The 13,252-nt window shown below is 54.3% G+C and overlaps 2 protein-coding genes across 2 annotated transcripts in view; both read right to left on the bottom strand.

Moving 5' to 3' along the window:
• Window positions 1-4,237, bottom strand: part of BCL2L11 (BCL2 like 11) — a 42,521-nt gene extending 38,284 nt beyond the window's left edge. The window contains exons 1-2 of the mRNA XM_082672180.1: window positions 4,185-4,237; window positions 1,114-1,508 (exon numbers count right to left, since the gene is read on the bottom strand). Coding sequence (XP_082528306.1) covers window positions 1,114-1,495 — 382 coding nt within the window. The 5' untranslated portion in view covers window positions 1,496-1,508; window positions 4,185-4,237. The remainder of the gene's footprint in view (window positions 1-1,113; window positions 1,509-4,184) is intronic.
• Window positions 4,238-7,500: 3,263 nt separating this feature from the next.
• ACOXL (acyl-CoA oxidase like) overlaps window positions 7,501-13,252 on the bottom strand; it is a gene marked incomplete at its 3' end in the record, with an annotated part of 366,752 nt that continues 361,000 nt past the window's right edge. Inside the window, 2 exon segments of the mRNA XM_082672845.1 lie at window positions 7,501-7,624; window positions 7,626-7,687. Coding sequence (XP_082528971.1) covers window positions 7,501-7,624; window positions 7,626-7,687 — 186 coding nt within the window.

Consider the following 13,252-nt stretch of genomic DNA (forward strand, 5'->3'; position numbering starts at 1 on the left):
TAATAGAATCTATGCTGGATTTCTTAATTGGAAACGCCGCCAACCTACTTGTATCTCTTTAACGCAGAAGGGCTCATCTGGACAAACTGTAAATGAGATTCTAATAAACCCTGATCAAGACATGAACCTTTTCCACTACTGGGGAACAGCGATTTGAACCGACACACTCACCCCTTGATCAGGGTGGTAAGCACTCTGCATACTCAAAGCCATACCTTGGAGGCTCAAGGGTCAAATCAAGCCCGCAGATGTTTTTATTTGGCTTCCACAGTGCTTTCAAAGTTCTGAACAAGTTGCCAAAGCATCAGGAGATGTGGCATCGAAATCTGCATTCTCGGATTATCTGGCCCTATAGGAAAACCTACCACCTTGAGACCACACACCCTCACAGCCCCAACTGGGAGCAAAAGGGACAAGGGCAAACGCTCTCCAAGCCGCCATAATCCCCACCAGGTCAGTTCCCTCACCGATGGGATTGCCAGATTTTTCTGGGCATTTATGTTTGCCACTCCTCCTTCAGATTCTGAAACTGTCTTTAATCCCTGAAATAAAGACCCACAATCTAATCTCATTAGTACTATGTCCAAACCCTCCAAGCGAACAAAATAAGCCCAAACAGGAATCTGAGTAGAAAACAAAATATTTTCATGGTTCTATGGTGGTAATGCTGATATGAACTATTTCATCTTCTTAAAATGTCATTTTTGAAAACGATTCACTTCTCTCATCCCTTCTTCCACACTTTTGGTTAGATTATTACTCTATCTGCCGTTAACTGATTGAGTCCCTTTCAAGTAGAATGTCATTAATGAGGAAACCTTAGGGGTTAGGACAACATGCCACAGCTGGATACTTTAATGAAGGCACCAGGGGTTCGAGAGATACTGCCAATAGGCTGATGCTTGGACCTCAACTCATCGCTGCCACAGAACTTGGTAACGTGTTTTTAAAACGTTGGCTGGGTGTTTTATTTGACGTATGCGTCATTCCCAACAAAACATGGACTGTATCTGTAAAAGGATTCTCAAAGGGGGCTTTAAATGCTACACACAGTCTCTGGACAGAGACTCAAGCAACCACACGTGCACTGCCGCTCCCCCGGGCATTGCTTACCCATCGCACTGAGATAATGGTTGAAGGCCTGGCAAGGAGGACTTGGGGTTTGTGTTGATTTGTCACAACTCATGGGTGCCGGGCTCCTGTCTGTGTCAAAAGAGAAATACCCACTGGAGGATCGAGACAGCAGGGAAGATCTTCTCACGAAGATGAAAAGCGGGGATCTGGTAGCGAAAGGGCCGGGACTGGCCGGTGGGGCCAGTGGGCCCTGTGGGCTGCCTTGGGGGCAGCGGTCCCCTTCTCCTTCGGGATTACCTTGCCGCTCTGTCTGTAGAGAGATGGGGGCCCCAGGCCTGAGCTGAGGAGGCCTTTCGGCAGGCTGCAATTGTCCACCTTCTCTGTCACACTCAGAACTTACATCGGAAGGTTGCTTTGCCATTTGGTCTTTTTTTCTGCAAGGAAAATTAAAACTAGGGTTATCTTAAGCAAAACGATAATTACAATGAATACCTAAATGGGCAGACTTTCACCTATTCATGAAAAATCCTTAGAATTAATGCCCAACACTTTAATACTGTCATTGCTTATATAGCAATAGTTTTCCATACGCTTTTCCAAATAATAGTAAAAATAACCTGCATAACAAAGGTAGCATTATCTTTGTTTGGGGCGGTGAGGTGGGTTGGAGGGACTAAACTCCCTACCACCAAACAAAACACAGCAACAATGTCAATTACTAGTGGAACTAGTGCTCTAACACCACACACACACACACACACACACACACACACACACACGTTTTAGGAGAGGCTGCTTGTTTGAGATCTATTCACATGTGTTCTTTACTCAGGCCCGACTAGAGTAAGTCAGAAACTCCCAGCGGGCTCTGATTTCCCGGGATCAGATACACCGCTGGAGCCCAGGAGCGGGCGCAGATGCAGCGATTGCAGGCGGCTGGCCGCGTTCCCCGCTCCGGCCCCATTGTTCTGCCGAAAGTGCTGAGGACAGCAAGTCTGGGGAAGGTTTGGCAAGGGCCGTCAGTCGTAGTAAGTGCGTCACAATAGAGTTTGTAACTCAGCGCGGCTCGGCCCAGCCGGGCTCCGGCTCTCCGCCCGCCCGAGGTCCCTCCCGCTCCCGGCTCGCGCGCCCCTCCTCCGGCTGCGGGGGCGGGGGGGGGCAGCGCGCCACACCGAACTCGCCGGAACTTCTCCGAGGTACACCCGCACTGTTAGGTGCACACCTCCAAATAGGAGGGGGTCCCCAAAGCCGTCCCCTGGCGACCCCTGCAAAGTCTACAAGTAACTCCGCACGCTGGGCGGCATCGGGGCGCGCGGCTCCTGTACCCCATAGACTCTCCCCTCCGAAGTCAATCAGGCCGAAACTCACGTCCGCCCCTTCCCTTCCGAGCGTCGCGTCCGGGCCGGGGCCCGGCGGCGCCCAGCCCGCGCCCTTCGCCGACCCGGAGCCCCCTGACCGTCAACACGAAGGCGGCCCGGGAGACAAAGCCCGGGACTCGCGGTCGGAGCGCCCGGGGCAGCGGAGAGCCTGCAACTCGCCGCCCGTCCGCTGCCGCGCTCCGCCGGGCAGCTGAGGGCTCCGCACGCCGCGTCTCCGGTACGCGCTACCCCGGCCGCAGCCGCCGGGAACATCCTCCGCCTCCTCCCGCTCCTCCCCTCGCGCACTGCGCCCGCCGCCGCCGCCGGCACCGCCGACCTCCCCGCGCCGCTGGCGCCGGGTGCCCGCGCTCCCAATTGGCCCTCGTGCGGTCGCTCCGCGCCACAGCCAATCGCCTGCGGCGGCGGGGGCGGCGCCTGCCCGACAGGCCGCCAAAGGCCAGGCGATTGTTGACAAACTCGCCTCCGAACGCGGCTCCGGCCGTCGCTGCGGCAAGAGCCGCGGCGAAGGTTTCCGCGGCCTCGGGGCCGGAGGCTGCCCAGGCTACCCCGCCCCGCCCCTCCGCCAGTCCGGGCGCCGCGCGCGCCTCCGCAGCTCCCGCCGCCCCCAGTAGCCAGTCACCTGGAGACAAAACAGGACCCTCACGGCCGGCCCCAGACTCCAGTCCCAGCAGCCGACCCCCGCCCAGGCCCGCTAAGATGCGGACCCTAAAGGTCACCCCCTCCCCAGCTGTAGCCCCCATTCTCCTCCAACTTCCTCCCTCTTTCTCCCCGTGCGCCACGGGACACGCACCAAATCTGAGCGGCTACCCCTGGCCACCGACGCGCATTTCCGCGCGCACCCGTGACCACCGCAGACAAGGAACACATCCATAGCCCCATCCCCGGTGTCCGGCGGGCCTTCCACCACCTGCGCCAACCCCGAGTAACAGGCCCCCGAGGGCACGGCCCTGCCAGCCAGCACTGCGCTCGGGCACGCCCGAATCGCTAAGACGGTCTGGCCCCACGGTCCGGGCAGGTTCTACAGCCAGCGGCTGGTCCATCGCGTGGCCCCAGCGGTCGGAGGAGGCCCTCTGTCTCTTGCTGTCTGTGGACCGTGCGTCTGGCATCGTCCGCAGGGCACCCGCACACCGGACAGGACCCCCAGACACGTCCGAGAGAAAGGACGAACGCAGCAGTTGCCCAAAACGTCGGCCTGAACGAGTAAAAGGAAAAACCGAGTCCCGTCAGTTTAATCACCATTACTGTTCCATAAATCCTTCACAGCGGGCCCGCGCCCGAGAAAAGCCGAGACGCGAGTCCGGCTCGTACCTCGCGGCAGCTACTCTTGCGCCGCCGGGGCGGGCGGGCGGCGGCGAGACTTCACGGCTGGGCGCGCAGCCCAGTCCTGCGCGGCGGCCCCCAGCTCCCGGGCCAGTGCGGAGAGCACGCGCTGCCTCTCCCAACCGGCCCGGAGACGCTTCACCACCCCCGCGTGCCGCATCCCCGCCCAAGCCGTACTTCGACTAACTGCTCGCAGCCTCGGGGAGGACGACCCCTCCCCAAAGAGTACCTGCCTGGGGAGGGAACTCGACCCTCACTGGTGACCGCCTCCTGCCGCGCCGCAAGCCGGACGGGGACGCGCGCCTCTGCCTGCACGTGCGCGGGAAGCGGGCTGGAGGTGGCGCCGTGCTGGCTCCCGCGCCAATCTTCCACTAGTACCCGGCCTGATTCCCGGGATTCGGAAGTATTTACCTTGCGTTTCTCGGTCCGAGAATCAGAGTCAGACATTGGGGGGACTAGAGCCAGGGGAAGGGCACCGAGGCGGTGGCGGCGGCGGCGGCGGCGGCGGGAGCGAGGCGAATCCAACAGTCTGAAGTGATGCTGGCCTCAGAGGGCAGGGCGCTCAGGGAGGCTGAGAGAATCTGGTGACGGCGGCGGCGACGAGGGACGCAGCGCTCCTGCAAGCTCGAAACCTGGAGGCTGCGCGGAGCGAAATGAAACCTGCGCGGCTTTGCTCCCCAGCTCATGCTGGAGGCCCCGCGCTCGCGCCCAATCACCGCGGGCCCCGCCCCCGCTAAGTCCCGCCCGGCGCGCGGGCTGGCAAGCCCCGCCCCCGCGGCGCCGCGGCCGCCGGCGCTTGCAGGCACGGACAGGTAAAGGCGGGGGTGTCCCTGCTGGGTTCCCAGCTGCGCGCGCCGCCGTCCCTGCCCCTGCCGGGCGTGTTTACTGGAGTGACTTGGGCTGCGGACTGCTCTGTGCGCACCCATCCCCCACCCCATCTCCTCTCTTCCCCGCCGCCAACCCCCCCCGCACCCCCCCGGCAATCCAGTGGTGGCCACGGCGTGCGCGTGGAACAGAGGGGGGTGCTCCGGGCACACTCGGAGCCAGGCCCGGCCGCTGCCGCCAGCGGAAAGCCTCAGGAGGCGCCCCTGAGCCCAGGCTCTGCCTCGGGAGTTCTCTCGGCCGCCCTGGGGCAGGCGCCAGGACTGGGTGGGTCCTCGGGAACGCGCGGGTCCAAGGGTGAGCAGGGGGTCTCTGAGCTCTCCTCCCTTCCAGATTCCGGGGGTCCGCGTGGGACCCCCATCCGCAGGTTGCTCATCTTCCTCGCCCTCGCCTCACGCGGCACTTTTTAGGCGCCCTCTCTAAGCCACCCCGCAGGGCCACCTAGTTTTTCTCCCGCGCCGAACCTCCCCGGTAAGAGGCATAGCCTTTGGTGGAGAGTTGAGAAAAGGGCCAGGAGCGATCCCCGGAGGCGTTTTTTCCGCAGCCCTGGTGCGAGGCGGGAAGCGAGTGAGCGCTGAGCAGGTGAAATAGGGAAATGAAAAAAGAACTAAAAAAAAAAATCATTTTAAGAAAAAAGGACTGAGAAGAGTCGTGGCCTCCAGGTGGGAGAGGATGGTGCCGCCACTTGGTTGGGATACTCGAGATTTGTTGGGCTCTCAGAGAACCGTCCAGGAGCCGTCCCTAGGCGTGTTACGGCCGGAGAAGACAGCGCCGAGGGCTTCGGACGGCGCCGTGCAGAGCAGTAGGGAGAGTACCTCCCACCCTTCCTCCCTGCGAGTCCCCTTCCCCTTTTCCTTGGTGTCCGAAGGCCCCACTCCCGCTCCTTCCCCGGAAGACCAAACTCCGTGAACACCCTGGTCCTCCTCTAGGTCCGCACCCCTATCTGACATTTAAATGCGCATCCTGCATTCCCACTTCTGCCCTTCTCTGGGCTCCCCTGGTTTTGAGAGGCCCGCAGCGGAGTAGTGGGGGGCAAATCGCTTGGGAGATGGAACATCCCGCCGCGGGAGAGACCAGGCTAGATGGACTACAGACTCAATTTAGGGGCCTCCCTAACCCGCACCCCAGAAGGGTGCCTCGGTGCAGAGAAGCAAGACAGTGAGAAGTTGTCCCGCCGTCTGGCCACCTTGGTCAATTTTTATGTTTTGTAAGCAGATACGGAACGTCAGCGTGGCAACACAGCCCCAGGTCAAAGTCTTCTCCGCGCATCCTCCCGAGAGTCCTTAGCGAGGTGGAGGAGGCCAAGGGTTTCTGGAGGGGCTTGAGAACGCGCTCCACCCCGGGGATTTCGCTGCAGGAGGGAAAGGACGCGGGTGTGGATGTGGCGAAGTAGACGCAGAGGCGAGAGGTCTACAATACCCGCATCTGGAGCTCCCGTAAGTGTTACAGGTGGCGGCCACAGGCAAACTCTGCGCCTTAACCGCCTATCGCGGCGCCCGGGGAAAACGGACCAACCTGCTGTGCGGGAGAGGAGCCCCAAACCCGCCGCGCGCCCGAGTGCTCCGCGCTCTCCGTGGAGTTGGACGACGCAGACAGGGACCGGAAAAGAACCACACAGAAAAAACCCTGATGGTTGTCTTCTGCTTCTGTGCAGCTCCGCCGCCCCCGCGTCGTCTGCTCTAGTGACCCTGTAAACACTAAAAAAAAAAAAAAAAAAAAAAGGAGTCGGGGAAAGCAACCGTCTAAATACTCTTATTTGGGGCACAAGCAGGAGGTCGGCTCGGAGGCGGAGGCGGCAGTTCGTGCAACCCAGACTGTGCTGGGGAGCTTCGGCCAAGCGCCTGGCATCGGGTGACCACGAGCCCTTTCCGCCCTCTCCCGCAGAGTTCGAGTCTAGAGAAGGGCGGGTGGGCGTTAGGTCTCCGCTCCGGTCCTGGATGTCGCCTCTGCAGACACAAGCAGAGCGATGTCCCCTCCTGCCTCCTCCACGAGATGTGGAGAGGGAGAACGGAGGATGGCTTGGACTGAAAGCAAGAATGAAGTCGGGCGACATCTACGGCCCTCGCTGGAACCACAGGCGTCGCCGGCGTGGTCTCTCCAAGTTCCGAAACCAGCTTAACTGCAGTGTATTGCCCTGCTCCACCTCTCCGTCCTCTGCAAGCAGCGGGAGGCTTCCTAACGCTTAATATCTTTATTCAACTTTATCTGTCTCTTTGCTCGTCTCAAGAATAGATTACACATTCATTCGGTCAAAACGTTTTCTGCGCTTTGTCTTCCGGGAGCTGCCTGCCCTGGAGGGACGAGCCCGGTTCGTGCTTTGCCCAGAGCAAAACTCCAGGCTCACACTTCCCTCTCCCCTCTCGTGTATTTCCAGCCCCAAGGGGGCTGGAAAAGCATCACTTGCTGGACTGAAACTTTGCCGGCGGGTGTTTGATTTTCATAGTTTTATTTCTTTCCACCCAACACAACAGTCTTCCCAAATCACTGGGAATCTGAGTCACCACTGACAGCGGGAGGCCTTTGGTGGCAACCAGTTCTGGAGCGCCCTGGAAGGGGAGCCCACTCTGTCTAGGGGGATCTGGTGACTTAGGCGGCAGAGGGCATGGCCCGGCCAGTCGTGGTTACAAGGAGACGATAAAACGCCACACTCTCGGGGCTGCCACCTGGCTCCCTTTCCCAACAGCCTTAGTGCGCCTCGCCAGGCTCAGCGGGACCCCCACTGCACGACCAAAATCCCTGAGGGCCGCGGCCCAGCACGTGCCAGCCGGCCTCGGGCCCCAGCTCCAGGCGTCTGAGAAGCGTTCTGACAGCTGCCGGCGGGCCACCACCCTTCCCGCCACCCCCGCTATAAGTTGGCTCCCAGCTTGGGCTGCGGAGACCGCGCTCCTTCCCGGGCCAGGGGATGCTGCGGTGCTGGGTAGAAGGCCCAGGAGGCCATCGGGTTGGCGATTCCAGCGATTGGTGCGTGGAATGTTAAAGGCGGAGATCACCCTCAGGGCATCATCCTTCCGTGAGTTGCACAAATAGAGCAACTGCAAAACACGACACAAAGGGACGGGTCAGATGTGCTCACTCGTAGCGGTTTGGTGCCAGCGGCTTGACGCCCACCCCCGAAGCCCCGGCACACCGAGCAGCCGCTGACACTAGTTTCCCTTCCGATTTCCTGGGACCCAGGAGGGTAGAGGCTGTTGGTCACCGTCACAAGCCTTTTTCATCTTAGAAATTCCTAACTCTGACACTTCGTCTGGCAGAAGCCCGCTTATTCCGTGAAGCGGTAGGGGTGGGCTCCAAGTTAGCTGGCAGCCGGAGACCAAAATCAGACAATTTATCAACTTGCCCCTTTCCAGCCCTTCTCTCTCCACCCCTTCGCTCCCCTCCGATCCCCTTCCCCCCACCTCTCCTCCAGTTCTTTCCCTTTTCCTCCATTCCACCTCTGGAGTGCCTGGGGTGCCACCCTCTGGCGTACAGAGGCAACTGAACGGGAAGAGCATCAGAACAGGTGAACCAGAGGAGACCTGCCCCAGTTCTCTCGGGACTAGCACCTCTCACCCATGGCTGGCAGCAGGCCATGGTTCCTGAAACACCAGCACAGCGGGCCTGGGGGACCAAGACCAGGCACTGGCACCCTTGTGTGCCTTCCACCTGGCTGCTGTGGGAAATCTACCTGTGGGAAATTAGCACAAAAGAACCCCACTGACACCCTCCATGTTCTGACAACCTTTGGAAGGCACGGATAAGTCTTCCTTGCAGAAGGGAGAGGGAAATGAAGGCCAGTGATTTTGCAGGAGCTGCATTGAGTGTGTTTTTATTTCATTTTCCATGGCTTAGGTGCCAGGAGAAAGGAAAAAAAAAAGCTCTCAAAAATAATAGATTGTTTTCCTAAACCTTGACAAGGGCGAGACAGAAGAACTGCTTTCCTTTCCACTTAGCAGCTACGCACTTTACTCCTCCATTTTTCAAGTTTTCAGCCAGCTGTAAATTTCTTCCGCTCACCAAATTACAGTTAGCCCCCAGGTTTTTATGGTTTATGTTTATGGTTTTAAGTACATCGCTTAACACCAGCCCCACCTTTGCCCTCATGGTGGTGTCCATCGCTGAGCTGCACTAATGCTGTTAAGACTACACGTCTTTGCAGCAGTTCAAAACGCCATGTCAGGTGTTCAGAGACAATGAGAGTAGGGCCCCCAAAAGAGGGGTGGGGTAGGGTGGGGGAAGAGCATGAATTTTAATGGTTCATCAATCCATCTTCCCTTACAGCGTGCTCTATTACGTCAGTAATTTCTAATGAAAACCTTCATTCTTTACACGCTGTGGTTAAGCATCATCAAATCAGTACTGAAAAGACTTTGATCACATTTGCAAGATGTACTATGATGAACTTTCACTGACCAAGATTTCAAAGTTTGTAATTAATACTCCTGACAAATCCCTGACTAATCTGTCAACTCTCAATGTCTCTACCTACACAGTTCAAAACCATGAGATGGTGTACAAATCCCTACACCTTCCACGTATTGTAATATCATTATTCAAGACAATTTTTCCTTTCGTCAGCATTATGAAACTCAACCAGTTTTGTCATCTATTCCGCAACAGGGGAAATTCAATTTTTCGAATGAGCCCTGTGTGGAAGGGAATATGGGTTTGGTCCGTCTGATGCCGAACACGGAATAAGGGTCCAGAGGTAGAAATTACAGGAGGCAGGTTTCTATTCGATATTTTTACACCTTTAGGAGTGAGAATAAAGTAGGTTTTTTATGAAAAAGGAATCCAATGGCTGGTGAAAAAGAGTGTTTCCTTGCATGTAAGTGTTCAGGGACCAAACCCTCCAAAGACATTCATAAAGGGGAATACTGGATTGACTGAGAAGACTGTTGATTGCTAAGATTCTTTCTAAACCTGAATTTCTGGGCCTGTGTGAAAGAGCCCTCCTTCTGGCTTTCTCCGTGTGTCACAGACTGCAACATGAACCCAGAAGGATTAGTGTCCAGATGGAAGGATCAGGCATCATTCCTATTATAACGCGTTTGACTCTGATCCCAGGTTGCCTCCCACCTCTGCCTGTGGGGACGATAATAATAATGATCATTCTTCGACTTACAAAGTATGTACTGTCGTCCACCCTGTGTTAGGGGTTTGCTGGGCACTGGAGTTAGAGGCGCGCACTGCAGAGACAGGCCTCCTACCTCGTGGAGCTATCAAGCAGTTTTAGGGATTTTTTACAAATACGATCTTCATACCAAGTAAACTTAGGTAGCTACTGTAGCATTGGTTAGTACTCAATTCCAGCATTTTCTTATTACCAGAGAGCCCTTTAGGACTTAGCCAAGTACTATACAAATTTAGTTTTATTACCAAACATATACTTCCATACTGTAAACATAAAAATGGTACGTACTGTAGCCACCTTCCCTCACCCCATCCTGCCAGCATGTGAGCCAACTGTGCTGGAAAAAGCACCCCGAGCCCACCCACCTCTTTACAAAGAATACTCACCAGTTTTTGAAAAAACATCCATGGAGAAGCGCCCTTTAAAAATAAGAGAATGTGAACAAGTTACAAATTCTTGCAGAAAATTTTTAAAAGGACAGCCCCAAAGCAAGGGAAGTATTGGTCTAAAAATAGGAACATAAGATCCATTGGAGGTATCCGTGAGCAGGATTGGAGAACGTCTACTTTAAAGAAACAGGAAACAGCCCAAGAGGGAGGGACAGTATGTGGATATGTGAATATGTGGATTTGGGGGGAGGGATTTATAACATCGGTTTTGCTTTCCATCCCCACCTGGTTGCAGTAGATTAGTTTCTTCTTCCTCTTGTTGACTCTCCCTGCATTTTCCTTCTTCCAGTTGGGAGCGCAGGATGGCCTAGGATGGGCAGTGACTAAGCTTTACAGCCCTCTAAACAAACTCTATTTTTCCATGGTGTTGGTGTTCATTATACAACAGATGCCCAAGGTACCCGGTGTGCTTACAACACCCCAGCTATTCCTAAGACTCTGTGCAGAAGGTTTTCCTGCCTCTTCCCATATCCCCACATCTCTGTTCCCAGCACCAGACGACCTTATGCTGTTCTCTGTTTGTGTAAAGTCCCTTACCCCAAGTTGAAATGTCCCTTAATTAGCCCCTTTCTTGCCTGGGCACCGTGATAAGAGTCTTTTTCTCCACCCCTTGAATCTGGGCTGCCTTGTGACTTGACCAATAGCATGTGCAGAAAGTGACACTGTGTGAGTTTCAGAGCTCAGGCCTCAAGAAGCCTTGCAACTCCTGCTGTTGCTCCCCTGGGACCCTGAGACCCCTTGCTGTGCAGAAGCCCAGTCTGTTGGAGGATGAGAGGCTATGTGGAGATGGACCGAGGTGCCTTGGCCAAGAGCCAGACCCACTGCTAGATACATGAGTGAGGCCCTCAGGCCTGTTAAACTCAGATGACTGCAGTGACCCTACCTAAGACTAGCGGAAGAACTATACCAGAACCCAGGTTGCCTACTCACAGAATTGCAAGAAATAAACAAGTGTTATTTCATGACACTAAGTTTTGGGGTTGTATGTTACACAGCAATAGGTAACTGAAACAAAAAAAATTGTAATTCAAATTGCCATCCACGGGGGTTACCTTCAGCTGCACTTCTACCTTCTTACCTTAGTTATCTGAGGACAGTGCTGTAATTGTACCATTAAAGCAGTTGACAGGTGTAGCTGACCAATAGGCTTAATGGAAAAGAGAGAATGTCAGTCCTGAAAGAATAGCTTATAAAGCCAGATGAGTGTCCAGTTAGTGGGTATCTGGGAGAGAATATGAATAGCGGGCTGGAGCTCTCACTGCAGGCCACCACCCAGCCCACTTCCCTAGTGCAGTTTAGAAGGCAAATCACCAGGACTTGCCTTATAACCATCCTCCACTCCTTCAGCATCTCTGTGAGGGGCTCTAGCCTCCACCGTAAATCCTCGGTACAAGCAAAGTGTCAAGGATGGGGGAAAAAAGACAGAAAATATTTGCAACTAGGGATCCCAAGTCTTGTAAATGCTTAAGTTCTCCTGTGCCATTAGTAGTGGGAAACAGATGGGGTCTGGTCAGGCCCAGCCAGAGGCACCCTGTGTGATGGACGGGTGCCTCTTTATCACCTCACTTCACCAGGACTGCAGTGTTTCCTGACTCGCAGAGATGCCTTAAACAAGGATGGCCAGCAGGCGTTCATCTCCAAGGCCTGGAGTCTGTCTACACTAGAGTGCGGGTGACAGGATGGAATGAGGTACTTATGTGAAGCCCACAGTGTAAGATGCAAAAGGCAGCAAAGCAGAAAGTTATCAACTCTTTATCCCCCAAATACCATTATCAAGGCCTCTAAAAGCTTCCAAAAAACTCATATCCAGGGAAGTTTCAATGTGACTCTATCCATTTACACATAAACTCGGGGGGCTGAGTTGACAGGATGTGAAATCAGGCATGGGTACGTGGATGCATGACTTGCCATTCTGTCTGGTTGGATTTCTCTTTATTCTGTGATGCCTAAATTTTCTCATTTAAAACAGCTGTACAGAGCATCCTCCTTAAAGACGAAGGTATCCATCAACACGTATGCTTTTCAACAACTGAGTCGGTGGACTCCACTTGGGAGAGGATGGGCAGCGTGAAAGTGACGAGCTGGGGAATAGGTACAGAGACACCTTATCTTATGATTCGACCCCTTTAAGATGTCTGAAACCTTTCATAACAATGGGTGCACGCGCATGTGTGTGAAACAATGTCAGAATGTATTTCTTCATTTCAGTGAACCACCTTCTCCAAATAGTTGTTGAAAATGTTAAATGAAATGGGTATCAGGTATCAGCGCACATCCCTCGGGCACACCTCAAACATTTCTCATCAAGAGGAAGGTCGATTCATCTTTGTGGTCTGTCTTCATCAGCCATGGAAGAGTCATCCAGAGTTTCTCCGCTCTATTTATTTTTATCCTGGAATCTGGTTCGAGAACCCTCTCCGCTCTTTTCCGTAGCCCCTTTATTCAGACCTTCATTACGTTCTCTAGATTCTTGCTGTGCAAGGTTACCTTCCTGGAGTATTTTTTTGATCTGATCATTCTGCTTCCCGAAAGCCTGGAATCACGTCCACCTGCTTCTCAGGTTAAGGTAAAATGACCGATTGTGAACTTGAGTCCTTTAGCAGCACTCGATGTTTTGAGTTCCCATAACCAGTTTCCTCATCCACCATCCAAGCACAATCTGCACTTTCTACTTGGGGCCAAGGAAACTTATCTTGCCTTTCACACGACACTCTTCACTATCGGGATCTGGACCACATTTCCATTCTCCCTCACTTGCCACACTGCAACTGAACCAGGTCTCTTCTGTACTTGGTTACAGATTTACTGCCTTTGTAAAGCCATCCTAAAATAGTTGCTGTGTTAGTCGAAAGAACCTGGACAGGTCATTTCATTTCGCCAAGCCTCAGTTTCTGCATCTGTAGAAAGAGAATATTATCTCTCTCTTAGGGTTTTGTAAGGATTAAGTAATAAATATGTAATAATATATTTATATTACATAATAAAAAAAGCATTTATCATTACTGGCCTCGTCACATAGTAGGTACTAGCTAGATACT

This window comes from Grampus griseus (assembly GCF_964374135.1).
Source record: "Grampus griseus genome assembly, chromosome: 15".
In the NCBI taxonomy this organism is placed as follows: Eukaryota; Metazoa; Chordata; class Mammalia; order Artiodactyla; family Delphinidae; genus Grampus; species Grampus griseus.